General features: G+C 41.7%; 1 protein-coding gene across 7 annotated transcripts in view; it reads right to left on the bottom strand.

Annotated features, from left to right (window-relative positions):
* Window positions 1-350: 350 nt before the first annotated feature.
* DGKI (diacylglycerol kinase iota) overlaps window positions 351-22697 on the bottom strand; it is a 200076-nt gene continuing 177729 nt past the window's right edge. For all 7 annotated transcript variants that reach the window (XM_040062808.1, XM_058420356.1, XM_040062809.1 and 4 more), the window contains 5 exons: window positions 15993-16030; window positions 14285-14405; window positions 6809-6845; window positions 4832-4931; window positions 351-3920 (listed from right to left, as the gene is read on the bottom strand). In XM_040062808.1, the coding sequence (XP_039918742.1) occupies window positions 3804-3920; window positions 4832-4931; window positions 6809-6845; window positions 14285-14405; window positions 15993-16030 (413 nt within the window). In that variant the 3' untranslated portion in view covers window positions 351-3803. The remainder of the gene's footprint in view (window positions 3921-4831; window positions 4932-6808; window positions 6846-14284; window positions 14406-15992; window positions 16031-22697) is intronic.

Below are 22697 nucleotides of genomic sequence, written 5' to 3'. Positions count from 1 at the left end.
GCTAAAACACAAATAAGCAAGCCACCATATGAAACAGTGAAAGAGTCACTGGAGTCTGACACCTGTTTTGTAACAGGCAAAATTTGCCTTGAATCCCTGTACTACATGAGCAAAAACTCAGCCTCACATCTCACAGTATTGAGGAATGTCCAGAGGAGCTGTGATGACCCATCCCTGGAAGCGTTCGAGGTTGGCCTAGACGGAGCAGCCTGATCTAGTGCAAGGTGCCCCTGTCCATTGCCATTCTATGGTCTAATAAGTGAAAAATATATGACATCTTCATGCCTTGAATAACACATAAAAGATACCGCTAGAATTGAAACATGGAATAATAAGAGTAACTAATGCTATTGAATTACAAAATTAAGTTTATTTTATCAACATTATAAATACTTTCTTTCCCTCCACTTAACTCCAAAATGAGACCATAAAACCAGTACAATAGAACAGTGCAGAAGCTCCTCAGTTCTACTGAAAAAAGTTCCCGTTAATAACAAACTAAAATGGAAAATGACATTTTGTCAGTCCAGCAATCTCAGTAGCTGAGTATCCCTAGGGACTTTGTCATGCCAATGGCGCAATTTCCAGCGTGTTCTCGCATCTATGTGCGCACCTATATACATGCATACTGATATTTATAAATATACATATATATAGTAATGTACACACATTAACAGACACAGCCATTGAACAGATGCTTTAAGAAAGTTGAAATGCTTTACATGTAATTTGAGTGGACTCCCAGCTGCACACTGGAATTTGGGCCCCGCCCAGTGCAGGCACAGTTGTACTGTACTAACCTAGAGCCCCAAGAGCTCCAGAGATTCAATATATATGTGTCACCTTTAACTGCTGCAGAGTCTGCCTGCTTCTGGTAATCCCATCACACTTGAAAAGGGCAGGGAATAGTCCTGCAGCATCCTGGTCCTGAACTGCCCTCAGTGAACCAGCTTCTGACATTCCTTGCCACTCATGAGCCACTGTAGAAAACACTAGAAGTGCTCCGTTACCTACAGATAGAAAACATCACCAGTATCCAGTGCATCACGTGTGCGGTGCCTTGGGACGCCTTGAACGCTGAGGGCACTACATCCAGCCAGTTCCTGTCCTACCTCCAGCGCTGCAGGCTATTTTTATCATACAGTAGCTGTCTCCTACCGAGCACACAGCACAGGCAGCTTTCCAGAGACACAATAGGCTCACTCTGATCATATCATCGTACTCCAGCTCTCAGTGAAAAAGGCAAGCCACGCTCTCTCGTGTGCTCCAAGTTCCTCTGAGCAGTCCAAACAGCACAAAATTGCTCGGGAAATCTGCCCATCCTGCCAAGCTGCTCCAGAGCCAGCCACAGCTGCAGGCACCTCCTGGGTACCAGGGATAAGCTGACAAGGGGAGGACAACTGGGGACAGCAGGGTCAGAACTGACTCCCTTATCATAATCTACATCTGGGCTCTGGAGGCTACCTGTGTTTAAAGCAAGCCTTTACTGCTCCACCGGCTTCATGGGACTAAAGGATCAGGGAGCTGTCACAGGTTCAGTGACCCTACTCAGCTTGGCCTCTGCACAAGACAGAGCCAAGCTCCTGTGTCATTGAAACATCCTCCATTTCTCAGATCAGTAAAGCAAACAAAAAGATTAAAGTGATGGTAACATAATTCTTATTTTCATAAATATATAGAAATATTACTGTAGTGTCTTTTCTCACAGCTGGGAAATGATGCAAGGCCTATCATGAAACCACAGTGTGAGGATCTTTCCTTGTGGAAATATCACATACACCAAAACTATATTCTGATTTTTTATTTTAATGGTTGCCAAATTCTGTTCTAATATACACACACACACTGATTTTCTCCACAAGCCCCTGGATAATTATCAAGGGAAGTAATTTGTCTTTCATATTTTATTTTTTAAATGAGAAAAGTAAAGACAGAAAATAAGACAAAATACATTTCATGTTGCCATTGATCTATAGATTACAAATATATATAGTTTCCTTCCAGAGGAAGAAATACTAAAGAAATATTTTGCCCATATCAAATAAACTTTTGAAAAGAGGAAAAAAAACCAAAGTATATTGTACAGCTCCTCCCTCCCTACCACAACAATTACTCATGGTTTTAAAAAAAAAAAAAAAAAAAAAAATCAATTCATTTGATTTTCTCCGCTTCTACCAAAGAAGAAAAACTTAACTGGGTAATGACCTGAGTTATTTTCATGGTTTCCAAATGTATGTAACCTGGATGATCATCGTCTATAAGAGAGCTACCCCTAGCAAGGGATGTGAAAACAAACACTGCTGGATCTTTTGAATCAAACAACAAAGCAAAGTTCAAAAATTCCAAGAGTTATGCCAAAAGTCAGACATGAGAATCTTCATGGGCATTGGTCTGACAAAGCAGAAGTGGGAGCTCTGTTATTTTGTCAGCTGAGATATCTGTAGCAATTGGAAACCCAAAGGTGAAACATTTTGCCTGTGCATTTGTTTGCTTTCTCTTCTTTTATGGTTATAAGACAGAGAACAAATGAGTATAGAAGACACAGCTGGCCTTTACAGAAGCTAAGCTTTACATTTCAAATCTGTTGTGGGTAACAAGGCAAAGAGCTGCTGCTTGTACTTCTCCAGGGACAGACTCCCCAAAATGGTGTTCCCTTGAAAAATCATAGTTAACAGGTTCAGAGAAGGTTTTCCCACTCCCAGTGTGACCAGGCCAGTGCCCATTTGTTTGTTGGCAGCAGCGAGCCCAGGCTGGCTGCTGCTGTTGTTCCAGGTCTCCTTCCCTCTGGCTGTGCTGCAACAGAGACTATGTCTGTCAGTCAGTCCATCAAAATTGCCTCAGTCTTGCACAAATCTCTCCCCAGTGTAAAACCCATCTTTTCAGAAGTAAAGAAGAGCTATCAGCTTCTAGGCAGGCCTGAAACCTAAGAAGAACTAGGCCAGCCATTACACGCATAAAAGTGGTATGAGAAACCTTCCTGGTGACTTTCTGCTCTGCCATTTAGCACAGTTTATCCCATATAACTCCTTTCCATACAAATGCCTGTCTCACGAGGATACAATGACCATATGCCCAGCCGCAGTGGGGCTGGGTTTTGTCACTGCTGTACATCTAACTGTGCCCCACACCCTGGGAAAGAAGGCAATAAGCAGCATCCTCTCCGAAAGCAAGAAATCTCCATGGTGGCTGAGTACTGACAGCACGGCTCCTGAGAGGATGGCAAGGGAGGGAATGTAGCTGGTAAAAACTCTGGCTATTTCTTAAGGGCATCCAGAGCTCCTCAAATATTTTGCTACTGCCTGACCATTTGTGAAGACAACACAGAGATAACAGGTAATATTCAACTGATGAGAAGTGAGCTGAACAGGAGAATAAAAGAATTGCAGGAAACTGGAAGGATGGAGGAGAGCCTGGTTGGGTGGTTTAATGTACCAGTTAGTTTGGGTTTTGTTCCCCCACACCCTCTTTACTCTTTCCTTTTTTTTTTTTTTTTTTAATAAATTGTACAGATGAACATGGGAGAAGTTCATGCTACTTGCTGGAAGCAATAAAGGTAAAATTTTGTGGCCTGTGGATTCCACAGACCTTTGAGTGTCCCACCTCATCCATCATGGGCTAACTTAAGGAACATAACCGTTCCGCAGCAAGACTCAGTAGCCCTTAGAAACTGGTGGCATGTCCTCAGGTATTTTCCTTGAGAGTGAGAGACACGTGGATTCCATCAGTTTCTTCCTCACACGATGTCCGAGTGCCTCGGTCACAGTCTCGAGATTTCCAGCCATTCTCTTGGATATTTTCAGACATCAGACTGCTGTCTCTAGATCCTCGTGGGAAACTATTTGATAGTTTTGTCGACTCTCCAGGTAGGAGGCCAGATCCGGATCACCAGCTTGCTGAGCCCTGTCACGAGGGGTCTTACCCTGTAATAAGAAACATGAAGAGAAATCTTGGGCTAACATGTCTAGAACAATCGATGATTTCTAGGCAGAAGATGATTAACAAGTCAGAAGCCACTTGTCTGGATTTTACCTGTTTCAGAAAGCTTTTTGCATTGTACAGTTCTGTCATTTGAACGAGAGATCATAGAATCATAGATGGTTTCTAGATAATCTCTCTTTCCATTAGACGTTACCTCATAGAGCCCAAGAAGGTAAGAACTGGGTTTGATTGCCTGGTTGCAGTAAAGGTGCTTCTGACTCTGGAGTCCAGAGAACCAACTGACCCTCAGCTGCTGACCACAGGGTGCTTGTGCTCAGATACCCCAGTGGGGCAACTTCTGGACAATGTTCCTAAACAGATTGTTGCAATGACCAAATTTTGATTTAATTTTTCCCAGATTGTTTTCCCAGTCAAGCTTACACCAAGAGAGTGCTCTGGTTACTGTCACATCAGTGAGGATAGGGGCAAGCCAGTGCAAAAGAAAATAGTTGGCCATCCTCACAAAGCAAGTCAGCCACAATAATCAAGCCTCACAGATGCTGTGCAATCAGAAATCAAAGCTCCTGCAGGTGGTCCTTGCCCGCAGGCCTCTCTTTTGACCACACAGGAGGAAGATACTGCTGCACCATGGAGATGTCTCATTCACACCCAATGCACCGAATAGTTTGAGGCCAGCCTCTCACTATGGTGACAGTGACCCATGTTGGGGACTGAACTGAAGTCTCCTGTACTTGTTTAAATCAATAGAGTTTTCTCTATAAAAACAACTTGATTAAAAGGAGCTGCCCTTGGCACACACCAGGAAGCCTCAGTCATACAAACAGCAGGGTCGGATGCTGATCAGTCTCGCTCGGCCACAGGAGTTTGTAAGTGGTTGAGGGAGCTGCGTTACCTTGGAGTCTGTCTTTCTCAGAGAGGCTCCCGCATCCACCAGGAGCTGGCAGACGGCACGGTGGCGCTGGCAGGCTGCCTTATGTAATGCTGTCTCACCCCTAGACCAAAGTACAGAAACCAGCAGTGAGACACATCACACCAATGTACATTTACGAAGCATGAGGTGCAGAGGATAGACACAGAAGGATGCTGCATTTCTGCGAAGTTCCCTCTTGCTGGCAGAGGTAGACTTGTGCACTCTCTCCCTTAGCATCTACATCCTTTGACTCAGTAGGAAAGCCTGCAATGCACAAATAGTAGACGAAGACCTTCTGAGGGATGGGAAAGAAACATGCACAGATTTTATGTATTCAGAGGACTAAATGTCACATTCCTATCCAACCACCAGCTCTGTTAACTGCTGCAAAGGCAAGATAGCCACCTTCTTATTTCACAGCAGGCAAAACAGCAGCAGGGTTTGTTTCTTTCTGCAATTTCTTTCCTCAACCTCATTCTTGGAGTCGTCCTAAAAAAGTCCTACCCATCAAAGCTATGACTGGTGCACTTGCTGCCCAGGTTCTGATACTCTGCTCTCTCAGATGTATGAGAGCAAGAATTCTCAGGTGTTTTCCACCGCTGGGCTGCTGAGCTACTGGGGAAGATTAAATACATGCTTTTCAGAAGAGAAGACTGTGTAGTGAGAGCACATTTGTTGAAAAGCTTCTCACTCATACTGTAACTAAGTCTGACAGGATTCTGAAACTGACTTAACCTTTATTGAAAATAAAGAAATCTATCTAGATTTGCCTAGGAAGAAAAGGAAAGTATGCTTTGAGTGGGTTGAAAAGAAGTCTTTAATGCCAGCATCCAACAAGTAGGGCCATTACATAACCTGTGAAATAACAAATGACAAGAAATACGTGTAGCAGGACAAATCTTGCACCAACCTACACAGACTGCATAAAGCAATCTCAGCCCCCATCCACAACAGGGGCAGTTGAAATATTAAGAGGCAACCCTTGTAATAAATATGCTCTCACTGCAAGAGAACTAGTATCAGAATAGCATGCTATCCTACTTCCCCCTGAGGATCAAAAAACAAACTCATACTGCCAGATACAGCCTGAACCTTCCCTTTCCAAGAGTTAGAGGTAGAGGAACCCCTGTAAAGGGAAGCCCTCATAGCTATGTTCACTGACACTTTATGTTGTTGTGCTACACTCCTGTAAGAAAAGAACCGGGCTGTCCATCCATCCCTCGTCTCCTCTGGACTTCACTCATGCATCTTGTGCGAAAGATGTTCTCTGTTAGCAGAGGAGGGCACTGTGGGATGAGAAATGGTAGGCTTGAGCCCTATGAGAAAGACTGCTTTTGTTTCACAGGTATTACACATATTTCGCAGGATTATTCGTATTTCCCTTACACATTTTGTGAAACATTGATTATACCAGGTGTAAAAAAATTGGGAACCGGAAAGGAAAGTAATTTGGTTGGGGTTTTTTTAATATAAGAACAGAGCTGACTGATGTTTTAACTACTTGACAGAAACCTTCCACTGCACAAGTCTGGACCACTTGACTAAGTGCTAAGGCAGAGCACCCCAGGTGAATCAAGAAGGGACTGAAAAAAAAGGTGTAGAGCAAGGAAAGTAATTTCCTGACTTTTGGAATTTAGTCTTCAGGTTGTTCCCTTAGTAGCTGGAGTCTACAAACATCAAAACACAAGACAAGGATTCTATTCCTTTAGAAAGATTAAGGAAGCCTGGGAAGCAATAGGGAAAAAGTCCCCTGTGAATCCAAGAAATTTATGTTTTAGACAAGAAAGCCACACATGAGGTGATTGATGTGTGGTTTTTAGGAGGTCTTCTGTTTATTTGTTTTTGAAGAGCTGTGCCATTTTACAAGTTTTCTCCTATTTAACAATTTGCACTTGAAAACCAAGAGGAGTCTGCCAGTTTAACACACATAATGTGAAGGACAGAAGAGGTTGTACTTACGTTTCACTGTCTGCCATGTCCAGCAATTCAGATGGACCTGCAAAAGATAGTCAGGTATGTGATATAGCATTTGTCTGCAAGACTAAAAGATTATATCTACCAGGAGAAGATTCCCAGTAAAAATATATAAAAGAAGCCAAGTTAAATCTCAACCTGCACAAATATATCAAACTTCAGTGTAATATTTGTTTGTCTGAGCCCTTGCACTAACAAAATTCTGAATGCACCGTCACTGCTGGAGTGTCAACAACAGGGAGTAGCAGCCTCTAAATTATCCCGGGAATGAATATTCATGGAGTTTATTTTCTCACTCTTCACCTTGCTCAATTAAGTGGTTCACAGAAGTAGAGTACATTGAAAATGCTGATATACTGGAAACCCTGATATATTGCAGGTTAAAATCTATTGTTGGCATTAGAGGGAAAATGTCATTAGGAAGTTGAAATTAGCCAAATTTCGTCCTGAATGACATCCCTGTGCTACACCATTTAATAGCATTATACAAAATGTAGATCAGGGTGGAATATTCCCAGCGGTCTTTATATTGATATGCAAATCCTGTACTCAACTGGTTAGCAATGATCAGGAAAGTAAGATTAAGAAAAACAGAAAAGACTTTTGCTAAGTGCCAAAAATATAATACATTTATGTTGATGTCCTTTTGTCCTTGATATCCACTACAGGCAGATATTTATAGCAGCAAATTCCATCGCTGAATTACAGTGATATGGAAAGACTAGGATCTGGATGTCATTTGAAAAAAAACAACTTTTCCTTCGCAGTCTGTCATATTATTCTCTCCACTGCTCTGGAGTGCAGTGTCAGGTGGTATAGGGCAAGGGGTACAGGGAAACTTTACAAGACTTTTCCTTCCTTCACAAAAATATTTCTCTCCAGCACCCTTGTGACTTTGAAATTCAAGAGTCCTCAAGAGCTTACAGCAAATCTCACCTGAAACTGAGGAATTTCACACCACTTGCTTGCAAAGGCCTACTCACAACCTCTCCACAATCCTTTCGCTCTGAGTGTGTGTCAAAACGGATCAGAGGAGTCTGTCTTTACCTCACCGCTTTTACAATGTACACTTGGAGTATCACTGGGGCTCCTGGGGCTGCAGGCAGCTCCCTCACTTCATCTTCTGTCACCATGAGAAAGGGTGCTGCTTAGTCTTCAGTGCACTGGGCATTGTGTACCACTGCATACATTCATGACAGTTCTCCAAACTCAGTAGCCACTGTCAATTATTTAATGCGCCCTGACTCTACCACCACACATCGTCATCTCCACACTTGGCAGTTGTGTGTTCACTCCTGCCTAACAAAAAGAAGAATCAGTCACTTCCCCTGAGCTCCCAGGATCATGAAGAAGGATAAAGGGGGATAAGCAGAGCCTCTTGATGCGAGGAAAAAAAAGATAATGCCTGAGAAACTACAAAGACAATTAAAGAAATACATATGAAGAAAAGGAATTCTTTACATTTCTTAGGAGAAAATTGTGTTCTCTCAAAAATAAAGGTAATTCCCCATAACTTCCTGCAATGTGACATCCCAGTGACAGGTAAGCAGGAATGGCTTGCAGGGTGTTAAAGGAGATGCTGCCACCTGTTATTTCTGCTTAAGGCTGGACCAAGGAAGCTTGTATTGCCAAGGTGGAACAGGGTGACAGGTCTGGCTTTATGGGAAATAGAGGTACTTGCTCAGGTAAGCAGAAGAAGCTGTGAAAAGGTGAGTAAAGGTAGTAAAACAGAAAGTAGTTAGAAGAATGTGACCTGAGAGGGAGAAGAAAGCTGGGGCAGAGTGGGTCTGGAGAGAAGCCAAAGGTAAACTGCTGTGAAGCAGGAAGAAATAGCAGGGTTAGGACAGACGAGCTCAGCGCTGAGGGCCGCGAGAGCAGTCTGCGAGCACAGACCTGAGGAGATGACAAGTACACCCCGCCTAAGTGCAAAGGGTGCTCTCCTGGATGCTGTCCCAAATTCAGCATTTCATGGGAGAGCCCTGACTCCATCCGAGTCATACATAAGGGCCAGATACTGGGGTTAATAATTAGCTGCACAACGTGGTACCAGGACTCTTTAATTTCGTTCTCTCAGGCCTATCTCTGAAGCTGGAATGTCCCAACTCACAGCCTGAGCTGTGCCCTTTACTTCTTTATTTTATTTTCACTTGTGCTTCTCTTAAACCATCTCACGCCCTCCTCCTAATTCCCTTTCCCCTCTTTTTTGGACCTCATTTTTATATCAGTCTCCCTGGCGCTGCCAACCGACCATTCCAAATCCCCCTCTGCCCAGGGACAAAAGCTGCACAGATGTGGGAAGGGCTGGCACTGGGAAAGCTAACGGCACTGTCATCCTGACCCAGCGGGGAGGCGGCTGTTTTACTCTGGGACAAGAGGCAGAGAAAGAAAAGGGGACCAAGGCACAGAGAGAAAGAGGACAAAATAACCCAATAGAAGTCCGGAAGGGAAATGCATGAGTGAGATTTCTATCAAGGAAAACAGCAGGGGGGGAAATAAAAACAAAAGATAGAAATGTGTGGAGAGGTGGAGGGAGGAAAAAAAAAAAAGGAGAGAGAAAGGGAAAAAGAGACTGGGGGGTTGAAGAATGGCAGGATGGGGACGGGGGAAGGGGTGGGGGGAGAAATTCGAATGAAAAGAGCTGAAAAGCATGACGCACTGAGGGGAAGCCCAGCTGAGATCACTCCCCTCAACATCACCCATAGACTGTCTGTGTAGAATTACTAACGTTATTCCTTCTCTCCTGTTGCCCTCTTTCACTCCACCAAAGCCCTACTGCAGCTCCTCAGAAGGCAAAGCAGCCTGAGCTGGTTATGGGAAGAGGGAGGGCAAGGAGATGCTCAAAAGTAGCTGCTCCTTTGCTGAGCTCACTACAACAAAAAAGAAACACTTCAAGTGACCGTATTTCAGAGGCATTTCCAAAATATACAGCACCACACATTCTTGAAAGGCGTCTGAGCCCAGAGCATAGACCTCTCCAATGGAGGTGGTTTCAGCTACCCACAGGAGACCCTCAGATATTAACCCCTGCCAGTCCCAAGCCCTGTCAGTGCTTCACAGAACCAGGGAAAAAGGAGATTTACTCTAAGCAGTAATGACAGACATCATCAACATTTCTGGATGTTTGTCTGTCAAAAACACCTTTGTTTAATAACCTGATTGAGGTTATTATCTGGGAGACAAAACTAGATGTGGATCCTTACCTTCAAAGTAAGAGTATTTTTAAAACAACAGTAAACTGGAAATGCAGAACTATTTCTAGCCTTTCTCCAACTCCACACTCTTTTTTAACCTGATGTGAAAATTAACTTTTTTTCTTCTAGTGTCTTTTTAGCTCAGACTTTCCACTGTAATATAGAGGTTAATCAGGTTATGGGAGCATTCCCTCCTACATGTCTGTCAGCCATGTTGCCCTAAAATTTGGTAAACTTGAAATTAAAATAGACTATGTTATACCTTGTGCCTTCGAGAAAAACAAGACTGTTTTCTGCTCAGACCCCTCACAAATGACCACTGCCCTAAAGCGTTCCACAAATCTAGACATACTAGCAAGAGCCATACAAACTCACTCTCAATTCAAACTATTCAAACTTTGTTCCCAACACGCATCTCTGTCACAGCAAAATTTTCTTTCCCAAAGCCTTCCAAGGTATTTCTGAATCTGGTCAGGATGTAAATCCAGATTCACTGATGGCTCTGAACTCTGGACTTTGCAATGCTACGATTAATGAAAGCTTCATCTATTTTCTTTTTCTTTTTTTAGTCAGGGGATGCTTTCTAGTGAAGCAAGGACATTGAGGTTTGAGGACACAGAAATGTTTAGGATGGGAAGCCCGACCAAATATCTGTTGCATCAGAAGTTCCCATCACAACCTCCTAAGACAACTGTAAACATCTTTTCTCTCTTCTGTTTAAAATCAAAACACCATAGATAAACTATAAAATTCTTGCTTGTCTTTTGAATGTCTAGAGAAGACAAGGACAAGGGAAATGGAATTATTTATATAATGTTTATAAATTACAAATTTTTCACAGCTGTTGGATTAAGACTCCAATCCAAGTTTGATACCAATACAGATGATGTAGGAGGCCCTTTTTCTAATAGAGGCTCTTAAGACTTCCTTAATTCTGCTTGTGTTAAGCAAGTAGACATTTAGCTCTTCTCTATTGTGCATGCATTAGGATGTGACGCATTTGCTGACTGCAGCATTAAAAAGCTGTGGTTTTGATGCCTACTGAGTTTGGCCCCCTCAGTTTCTAGCTAAGAATTTCTTACCTCGGCTACAGACAAGTTTTTAAAGCTGACCCTTCTAGTAAAAGTGAAAGACTCCTGATTTAGGTAGGCAATCTTGAATGAGTGACAGATCTGTGTATCTGTGTATCTGCCCTTCCTGCACAGGGGATAAAGACAAACTTTTATTGGAGCAGCAGCCAGCACAATTCTTCCTGCAGCAGCAAGCAGCTGTTGTCCTGACACCTACCACATTGGTGCTTCAGCTGCTATTCCAGGCTTGTGCTGGGCCACTGTGAATTATCTGGCAGTACTGCACAGCAGTCCCCCTGTGTGAATCATCTCTGCTATTTCTAATTTAAGATAGGTTATTTTCCTCCCCTTAACATCTGAAATCGTTCTGATCAGGATCACAGAATAATCTTTCATATAAAAGCGCCCTGCATGTTTGTAGAAAGCCATCTCCACAAAGGACAGCTTTAACACCACCACCCTGTTTTCCTTCCTTTGTAATTCCAGTTCTCTGGGTGCCACTCCTGTATTGCGTTGGATTCACTCCACTGTTTTTCAAACTAGACAGATAAAGTTCCTGGAACAGTGGGTTTTGTCTTCTCTTATTGCTGTTGGTTTTTAGAGATATTCAGAAGATTTTCCCCTGTGTGGTTAATAATAATTTTCTGTGCTGTGTGCTTGAGGGTATTTATTTTATAGTGGAACTCCTATTACCATTCACTATCCTCAGCCATGTATGGGAAGCTGATAAGCTCCAGTGGAATTGTGACTGGGCAGAGGCAATTGCCAGAACAGAAGTGAGACTCATTTTTATGAAATTTTTATGGGTGGATATCGGCAGAAACAAGAAGCTCCACACAGGGAAACCTTTTGATATTAGTAACATTGGATCAGGTTGTATACAGTAATTAATGCTGAGAAGATGCCAAGTGCCAGGGAATGCAAAGAAAAACAAGGACATTATGATGATGATGATTCAGCAAGAGAGCTCATTTGTGGCTGAGAAGTGCCCAGAGTAGAAATGAGTTTCATTAATTGCTTGGTGGGAGAAGAGAGGAGGCCTCTATTAGATTGTGCATTGTCCCATGCACTCCCTGGTCCCCAGAGAATGTTAAACAAACAATGCATTTGGAGAAGCCCAGAGGACATATGTCTGGAAAGCTGAAAAGCTTCCTGCCATCCTTGGGGATAAAGACGGGAGAGGGGAACTGAGCTGACATTTGCACAACCTTCTGATTTGTCTTTGTCTAACACTGCAAAATCACATTTCTCTATTTACTTCAAAAATTCCCATGGATTCCCTGCTTACATTCTTATCAGCTTAAATTATCTCACTTTAAACCTTCACCAAAAGAACAGTAACTGGGTCAGACTGTGACTAAGTTAAAGTGTATGTGTCTAATAAAAATCCTAGAGAAGCGTCTATGACAGTGAATTGGCACAGGTCACGTGCAGTGCGAAAAGAGAGCAAGGGCAGTAAGAAAATAAAGCAAAATTATGCTTGTCTACAGAATTCAGTGGCACATATGTGCACTGTAACTAATGCAATAATCCAGAGCAGTTAAATAGGAGGTTGAGCTGGCACTGGTAAGGTTTGCTAGAACTGATGGGAAAAGCAGCCATTATTTGGATAAAAGGCCAACTGCACTGACCTATCCATGTGTAGGTATCTATACTAGAGAAGTAAAAGAACAATTCAGCCCCTCTCAGTCAGATTTTGGGGGCACGGTTCAGTTACCCACACACAGATAGTTTGAGCTGTTTGACGTACTTATGGTCAAGCCTTGGGATGCATTTGGAATGACAGAGATGCTTGCTTGGGCTGTCAGTGCAGGTTAGGCCTTCTCTGGGCCTTGCATGATATCTTATACACCCAAGCAAATGTCCTGGATATTGAAGAGCAAATTACATTAGACATTTATGTTTATATAAATGAATAAAGTGCAAAGGTAACTGTTGCCTGAATCACTTTCTGGGCTCCAGTGACTACCTTGATGAAGATGTCCTTTGAGTTAGTCACGCTACAAGCCTGCTGCTATTAAGGATGCCCTCCTCATTTCCATCTGCCACCAGAAGTGCCTCTGTCATACTAGAGCAAACAAACTAAGTCACAGATTGCTGTTGACCATCCAGGAACTTGGACCTATAGAATACCTGACATCTATATGTTAACACATAACTTAGGGATCAAGCTTAAAGAGATGCATTGTTGCTTCTTTCTTTCTTATGAGTTGTGCTTTTTTCTTCTCTCTGCACAATTTGTGCAGTACCTTGGAGCATTAGCTAACACTTACTCAAATTGTCAGGGGCAGTCTCTGTGTTCAGCAGCCAGCGCTGCTGCTGAAATACTGCAGCTGATTTTGATGTTCAGAAGCCAAAATAGCCACTGATATTTTGCAGTGGGGCCAGAGAAGGCTTACAACTAGAAAGCTTCTCCTACAGTGAAGGAGGCTGATAACTGTGACTTCAGCTCTATGTGCAGAGCAGTGACTACATTACTGTGCCACTCTCCAGCAGTGAGGGAACAAGGTTACAGTCGTTCAGCAGGCAGAAGCTCATAAATGTGACTGCCTCAGATGCACAAAAAATGCTGCCTAGCCTGCAATCTCTGCTACTGACAAAGATAAGAGGAGTCAAAAAGAAAAAAGTGCAATGGCATGATCACAGTCCATAAATACGAAATGGAGATCATAAGCTTTTGCCATTGAGTGGTCTTGAATCTAACAGACATAATCTTCAAAGGTTGGAATGGACGCTAGGTGAATTCATATAGGAAAAAGTAAGCAGACTCTTGACCAGTGTGTTACTAAATGCTGAAATAATAGCACTGGTTCTATAGGGTCTTTGTCACTGTAAATGTTCTAATAGAGATTAGATGCTTTCCACAACATATGCTCTAATTGAAAAAGAGTTCAGAGGATCCCTGTATCAGAGGTTTTAACTGCAGCTTCACACTGCTTCTTCATAGCCCCCCAGCTGACGCAAACGTGAAAACCATCCTCCTCAAAAGAAATTCTAATTCTTCTTTTCACACTTTATCTGGAGCCATCACTCTCATTGCTACCCCATTCCCAGCCTCCTGCTCACACATGCTGCAGGTGGACATTTCACTGAGGGACACCACAGATGAGTGAGGCCACTTCCAGCAGCCTGGTGTGGTTTTGCCTGACTGACACTTGGCTGAAGTACAGCTCTGTGTGGGTTTGCCCACGGGGACTCACCATGCTCCAGGATGTATTTCACGATCTCGCCGTTCCCAGTCATGGCAGCATGGTGCAACAAGGAGCAGTGATCAGGTCCTTGGATTAACAAATTGGCTCCTTTTTTACAACATTCTATGAACTGCAAGGGGAAAAAAAAAAAGAGAGAGAGAAAAAAGCCATACAGAAGGATAAGATGGGAGGAGCAGAAAAACAAATATATCAGTAAATTCTTTACTCATTGTAAGTCAGCACCAGAATAGAATAAAATAAAATAAAACATTCATTTAAAGTCAGCTTTTAGGCCCTGATATAAAACATCTGAAACCAGAAGTATTGACTATTATATGGGTTAAGGAGAACAGCCTGTATTTCTTAAACAATGAGACTTCTTCTCTACTGGTGATGATTTATTGCTTGCTAGGAATGCTTGCAAGTCACATCTGGCAACATTGCTGGGATATATTAAAATATATGTACTTGATACAAAATTCTAGCTTCTTTGCTGAAGACTCAAATTTTTCCTTAGCACAGGAGTCAAAGATTTTCTAACTAAATCAGAAAACCCCCAACTCAAAATTCCACAAGGAGGTGAGGTGGCTGTCATGGACCTTGCTTCTTGAAGTGCTCCCTGTTCAAGGGGGGCTGAGGAGGAAGAACTATGTCAGGTAAAAATGAGAGGAGAACAGCAACCAGGCTGGTGTCAGTGTCAGAAATGCTGCAGACTTTTTTGGGGGGGAGGGGTGGGGCGGGGGGGGTGGTTCTGCAGCGCAGATCACTGCAAAAAAAGGAGAGAATTGCTACAGTGAGGACTCATTTATGATGCAGTACATCTGAAGATGGGCAAGGAGTTTCCCCATCAAGGCCAGCTCAGGCAAAAGTCTTTCAAGAAGTGTAAAGGAGACACTATTTTTATGACTACTCGAAGGACTTGTCCCTAGATGCTGCAGCCACGAGTGCTGAGGCAGTGGTATAGAAGGGGCACCTGCAGGCAAAAAGTTGGCCTACAGCACTGTCATTTTTACAAATGGCTCCAAGCTGGCTTCTCACAGATAAAATTGCAATCATTAATCACAGTCCTCATCCAAATTTGAGGGCATGATTTCAGATCCTGACTTGGCTACTGAGACACGCAACCTGAATAGCTTTCTGACGTGGGACTTCGGTCATGGGCACAAAAAATTTTGCATGAGTAGTTTTGCCTCCCCAACTTATTATACAAAGACACTACATGTTTTGAGACATACATCAGGTGATTTAAAAAAAAACCAAAAAAACCAAACAAACAGCTGAGATTTGTTCTACCTGGTCTAGGGGTTGCCTAGGTAGACTTTGAGCAAGCTAACACTGCGGGGTTTGGCCACCAACCCCACTGGTGTAAAATATCGTTTCCTGTGTAACGCTGTGTCAGAACTACCCTGCTGTTCAACATGGCCAATATAGTAATTTCCCTGTTAGTAACTGGCACATTGCTCCATGCCTTGGGCTCTGAATCCTGGGCAAAAACGCGCAGTCTAACACCAGATCCTATTCAGGTAAATTTCACACCTCACCTGAATGATGTGTTCCCCCAGTATTCAGGGTTTCCTGGAAAGATTGTAAAACAACATTTGCCAGAAGTCCCTAAGCAGCCTATTTATATTTTGAGCAGAGGTGTAATAAAATTTACAGTATATCTGAGGGGCAAAAAACCCCGTGAATAAGTGGACACTCAGTGCTCTGTACTTACCTTCAGTAGATCACCAGATATCACTGCCTGTAAAAGCGCTACAAAACACAAAAAGAAAACTGATGTCAGGCAGAAAGCATTATGCATACAGCTTCACAACTGAGGACATAGCTCACAGCATGTGCAAGTTAAGACTGACATCTCTCAGGCCCCTTGCATTCTCATGTACTACCAAAACCTGCACAAACCCCTGCACTGACACATGTTGGAGAGGCAGAAGACAACCCACGGTGATGAAGGCTGTATGGACATCAAGCCATCATTTCCAATGCTGTCATGGAGCTGCAGGCTTCTGTTTGAATTTTTCACTTGAGACACTTCTGAGATCTATCAGCAGTGTCCACAACGTGGACAAGGTCTAGTCTACAGCACCAGAACTATCACTGAAAATACCAGTGTTATCTGCACAGAGAACCTAAACCTATCTACACACCTGTCAGACTTTGTTGTACTGTTGGTGGAGCGGTCAGTCCGTCCCCGATACAGTGAGAATCCCAAACTGCAGATGACAGAGTGGCAAGAGAGAAATTTCTTAACAATTACTTGTATTACAAAAACATTTTGAGATGCCAGAGGGAAGCAAGTCCTCTGAGTTTAGAAGGCAGGGTCAAAGACAGAGCAAGAGCCAGTCCTCACCTTGTCAGCCTTTGTATTTTAAACAGACATAGAAGTAAGAGACAAAGTGGACAAAGGCTCTCAACAAGACAGGACAGAGCTGCAAACAGCTGGGGGTTTCTCACTACCCACTACCGTCTGCTCTGAGCCTGTGAAAAAACAGAAGGAAGACAAAAGCCTGGGATTCTCTATTGCCCAGAGAAGCTGTTAAAAACCTATCACTATGTGGCTTATCTCCTTCTTTTCTCCTCCTTTTCCCTATCATGATATAGATATTGTGAAAAACAATGATGAATATCTTCCTGAGAAAGCACTTATGTGGTTTGCATCTTAGAAAGCACTGAATATCTGCCTCAACTCATACTTTTCCCAGAATGTCTCAGCCGACTTCTATCTTTGCATTCAGGCAGGGCAATCAAATTAAGCGTTTGTTCAAGTGCCATCCTTGATAAAGATGCCAAAAGTTCATGTAAGAAGGAACAAGGCAGGAAGAAGAATGACAGTACAGCCTTGCCTCTGAAAATAACACACAGGAAATTGCACAGTGGGAATTCCATTATGAGCTTGCTTCGCCTTCAGAAATGACAAGGCATCCAAGCTAAACACTGCAGAGGAGGAGGGACGTTCAAAGGCAGCTCAACAAATGTCCTTTTCTTTGAAAACACCTGGGAATGCATGGCTTTCTGGTCTCAGTAATGCATCGTGCCCTGGCCATGCAGCAGTGAGACAAGCAAAACCCCAGTCCAGCTAAGTTCTGTCTTGAGGAAGCAGTAGCACCAATCCTTGCAACTTTAGATTTAGGGCAGTTTTTCAGCTGCCATGAGTTAAAGTAAATCCTAAAAATCCCCCTGGCATCTGTGAGAGCAAGGACACAGATTTTAGGAGTGGAAGAAGGTGAACACCAGCAGGTAAGAGCTAGAAAATTCTTCAGGTTTTATTTTCATCCTTCTTTTTTTTTTCCCAATAGTTCCAACAATTTCTCAGCCCAAATTAATAGCAGAGAAGAATTTAGCTCATGTAATTTGCTTTATCTATTTCCCTCTTTTGTTTTTTAGTCAGTCTAGTCTCACTGACACCTTTATTCTTTAGGCTACTGCAGTCTGGACTTGTATAAATATTTTGTACTTCTCGCACGTGAAAATCAAATCAACTGGTGACATGAGTTTTTCATTGCTTTCTACATCCAATTTCTTAAGTCACAGCTTCCCTGAAGTCACTTTTCTAAGAGGCAGTGATACATTTTCTTATGCAAGCCACGCTGAAGATTACAGCTCAAAAAAGCCAGGGGAGAGAGCTATGATTCTATGTAAAACCTGACAAGATGTGAAAAATCTTCTACGCCCAATATCCATAATCAGAACTGGTCTGGTGACTAGGTTATTAGAATAAAGCAGCTCTAAAACAAATTCAACATAATTAGACCAATCTCTTCATCTCTTTCCTAAGCCTCAGATCCAGCAAAGCATTTAGGCAAGTGCTTAGCTTTGAGCTAATTACATTCTTTTCACGCCAAGTCTACCTGCGCTCTTAAAATTAAGTGCTTTGCTAGAGTAGAACCTATTGGATAAATGAATACATTACAGATCAACAAAACCAGCTGGCATAACAAGAGGTTAGACTACAGAGAAAGAATTCAGAGCTGTACGCCCCAGCACAGGAAGATTTAGAAACTATTGAACTAGAAATGGAGAATGGTTCTTTAGAATTGGGGACATGTTTACATAAATTTATGATTATTCCTTAGCACACTAACCCCATAAACCATAAATGGGACTGATGGGCATATTGAGGAGGAGGGTGAAAATGGCAAAAATCACCTGGTTGTTAAAGAGGTGGTGAAGCAAGCAAGCAGATGGCATTGACAAGAGGGAGCAGACTAGGAATTTGGAGAAAAATGCTGTTAACATGCAATGCCAGGCTAGTTTAAAATTAGAAACATTAAAGTGAGAATTGTTTAATTTCTTCTGAGCAACACTGCACTGCTGGTGTAATACATAAAATTAACTATGCCATTGTTTTATATATAATATACCTTCAGGTCTTAAAGATGTCTCAAAAATGACTTGATTTCATTAATATTTCAGTAATATTTTAATCAAGTCATTATTTTCTCAATTTCTACTAAGAAAAGCATTTCTCATTACTAATGAAAATATTTTATTACTTTTCATATTTATTTAGCAAGTAGCTTTATTGCTGATGTAAGGTGACAGCAAAGCTCTAACTACCCAACTCAAAAAAGAATCTTCATTAAAAAAAATTTTAAAAATTTTTTAAAAAAATACTACCTAGGCCTGCCAGCAAACACAAAAAAGCTACTAGCAAAACAAACACCAAAACACCACCCACTCTAAAACAACTCCCCTCACAAACACACACATGACTTATAAATTATTATTGAGCAGATGTAAGTGGATAATGCACCAACAGGGAAAAAAAAAAAAAAAAAAGAAGTTGAAAAGCTGCTAATTGAATTGTGATAAGGCTGCAAGTTGATACAGCTTGAGATACAGGACAAACAACTACTAGTACACACTCGTGCTGAAAACAATATTTTAAAAAATATTTAAAACAATATTTTTCCTAGGCCATATAGCACTTATCTAATTTCTACGTTGGTTTATTTCATATTCTAAATTCTAAATTTAGAATATTTCATATTCTAAAAATCTATGCTAATGTCACTGAGTTAAAACAATTTTTTTTTACCCCCAGACAAAATTAACTTCTGAAATAACAATTGCTCTCTGGTTCTGCACGTGAAGGCAGCAGTGTTAGAACAGTGCCACAAAGTCAGGCATTAAACCCTGGGTGTCAGAGAAAGAAGGAGTGAGGTATTCACACTCCATAACTTCAGAGGCTGCAGGATGCCTGTGAAGTCTCACAGGGTTGCTTGGGTGGCCAAAAGACAAGATAACTCTCCATAGAAAATACCCTGGTTTGCCCTGCAACAGTTCAGATTGTGCTCCACAGAGTAAAGAAGCTCTAGAGAAAATGACCTCCAACTTGCAGCACCTAAATTAAGAGTCAAGCTAGTACAGAGAGGAGATCCTTCAGAATGGCACCATTTCAGGAGACATGTCTGACCACCTCCAGAAACAACAACCAAACAAGGGCAAAATGGGAGGTCTTCTTCTGAGGTTTTCCAAGGGGTGATACTCCTAACACCAAGCAATGCTCACAGTCTTGGAAATGTTAGTTCTTCAGATACTGTCCAGGTGCAGAATGAGAATGTCTCAAATGTAAGGGCTAACAAAGACAGACCCACGACTGCAGCACAACAGGAAAATACAGCAGGAGAGGGCCAGAATCATCACCATCACCTCACTCACTTCAAAAGCCACAAAAATTCTCAGAAGTATCACAAGCAAGGAAAAACCTCAAACTACCCCTTTCCTGTATGCCCAGCAGAAAAATTTTCTCCTAATCCCAAAGCTGCTGATCAGCCTAACAGCAAGGACAGACGCAGGGCTCATCGCCAGGTTACTATCACACCAGAAACTTTGCTGCTAAAACACTTTCAGAAAGAACGTGAAGAAAAAAATTCTTATAAAATCTCGTAAATAACACGTTAGGATCACAAGGTTCTTTGCTCAAAGAAGGTTGACATGGAAGATATTAAGCAAGTTGGTTGAATGATCATTAGTGAAACAGTAAGAGGAGATGGTCTGCACTGGAAAGAATCTCAAAGAACAGTGTAGTTCTACAGCCTGCCACTGTCAGCAGTACAGGGGTATCCTGTCTTTTCACTTGAGTAAAAGTCATTCATAAAGCATAAATATCCTCCAGATTTTATTAGTGAGATTGCACACCTTATCTGACTCTTCCAGTGTTATATGTGAATCCACTACTTCTGTACCAACTAAGCCGCAGGGAATGTTGATGAAAATGTACAGCAGCTTTGAAGTTTTCAACATTTACAAGCAATTCTTTAGTGAAGATCTAAAAATTGTGACTGAAGGGAGCAGAATTATTTAAAACTATGTTATAAAGTGTATGTACCACACCAAGGAGTTGTGACATTCATTATTAAAATGCAGGCAATTATAAATCTATGAATGAAATGCAGTGTGACAGCAGAGTATTATTTGCAATAATGCATCCTACAATGATTGGTACCGGGGTACCAATGCATCTAATCAGAGTATGACAATATTTCAGCACATGGGGAATTATGGCAGAATTCAGCTACCATAACTCAATACGTGGTTGGAGGAGGGTGCTTTGACCAAACTGATTTGGTGGGTGGCATCCCTGCCAATGGCAGGAGAGTTGGAATTAGGTGTTCTTTAAGTTTTTCAATCCAAATCATTCTATGGTTCTCTGATCTCAAGTAGAATTAGGGCTCATAAAACCTTTAGCTCTGTCAAAAGACCCAGTAAGACAGTTGATAATCTGAAGTGATAAGCTCCTTGCAGAAACCTCATTTAACAGACAATGCCTGTCTCTGTCCAGCCCTTTCTGAGACACATTTAATGCACCAATTCAGCATTTGGAATTGATACACCATCAGCATTTCAGTGCTGAATGCTTCTTGCTGGTTGGAGGCAGCTCATAAAAATGTAAGAGCTTTGATGTGGAGCACTCAGAATCTGAGTGTCAGTGTTCACCACCATCCCCTACAAGAGTGCTCAGGGGAACTCTCAAGGAATACCTCATAAAATACTGCCTCGTTCAGACCTTGTAGAGCTGATAATGAAGAAGAGACTATAGGAGAAGGTGACATCATCAGATTTTGAGAGTTATTAAACTTAACTTGGACTATCATTAGCTTCCAGAACATTTCTAACCCCTTATTGCTGCTTCAGTCTCTGTGTAATTCATAGAGTCAGAAATTTAAAGTAATTACTGCTTTACACATTGAGAAGTTAAAAGCTGACCCTGATTAGAAGAGTACTTTTACACAGTTGGAGTATTCTGAGCTGTTGAAGATCAGCATTACAGAAAAGATAACAAAGGAAGCCCTGGGGGTCTATTTTTCACCAGTTTTAGAGAAATCAATAACAACTTCTATTTCAATCACTCCAAGAGCTATGCTCTCAAAAGACTGGAGTCCATATAGAATATCATTCAGAAATACACTCGTTTCTCTGTAAACAAAAATTTGCTCATAAAAGCTTTATGACAAACTGACAGTAATATAACTTGCCCAGAAATGTACAGAACTGATTTTTTTTCTACTCTAACCATGATCTTCAGCCTTGACCTGGAGATGAAAGGGAAGGGAGGGGACAAGGTACCACAGGAAATTGCTTTGTGGATTACTTCCCTTCTGAGAGGACTGTGAGAAACAGACACCTAAGAAAAAGAGTAGTGAATTCACTTGGTATTTCTGAAGGGCCTGCCAGTGCCATAAAGCTGTTTTAGGGATCCATGAGGAGAAGTTGCAAATTTCTGCACTTGAGCTTTTACAAAAACTTTACCTCTTTCCAACATTTTATCTGCTTTTAAATTTACAGAAAGAAACACAAACCACCTATAAAATGCACGTGCCAAACTGTCTACATGACTGAGAAATTAAATTATAAAACTAATAATGCCTTGTTGGAATACCTGTGAGCTCACGGGTCTTTGACCTACAGACAATCTCAAGTCTTGCCAAAGCTGATGATGCTTAAAATATTTCCTTTGAAGATAAGCTGAGTGAAAGGAGCAATTACATTTTTCTTCATATATTTTATGCATCTGCAAGTAGTAGAAGTGACAACTGAAGACCATGAAAAAATTAAAGAGAAATTAAACCTTGTAGGTTAAGGCGTCTTCTAGATGCTGGCCAAAAAAAAAAAAAAAAAAAAAAATCCAGAAATAAATGGTAAAATCACTTCTGTGCTCATTGAAAAAGTACTTTATATCAAAGAGGGAACGGAAAAAGGTTTCTGAACTTGCTTAGAGTTCTACCTCAGCCCCAAAGACTGCATAAGAAGCATGATGGGAATATGACAGCAAAAAATACATGCAGTTTAGGGGTTTCCTGCCTGAATCATAATATCCCTTGTGCTGAACAATGCAAAGACTCATTGATTTTTTATTTTTTGTTTTTTTCCAAAATGTGTCTGTTTGCTGCCGCTGCCCTAAAGAAACAGCTTCTAA

Source organism: Hirundo rustica, chromosome 4 (genome assembly GCF_015227805.2).
Source record: "Hirundo rustica isolate bHirRus1 chromosome 4, bHirRus1.pri.v3, whole genome shotgun sequence".
Lineage (NCBI taxonomy): Eukaryota > Metazoa > Chordata > Aves > Passeriformes > Hirundinidae > Hirundo > Hirundo rustica.
The sequence above is the reverse complement of the archived record's forward strand: the minus strand, read 5'-3'. Positions and strand labels throughout refer to the sequence as shown.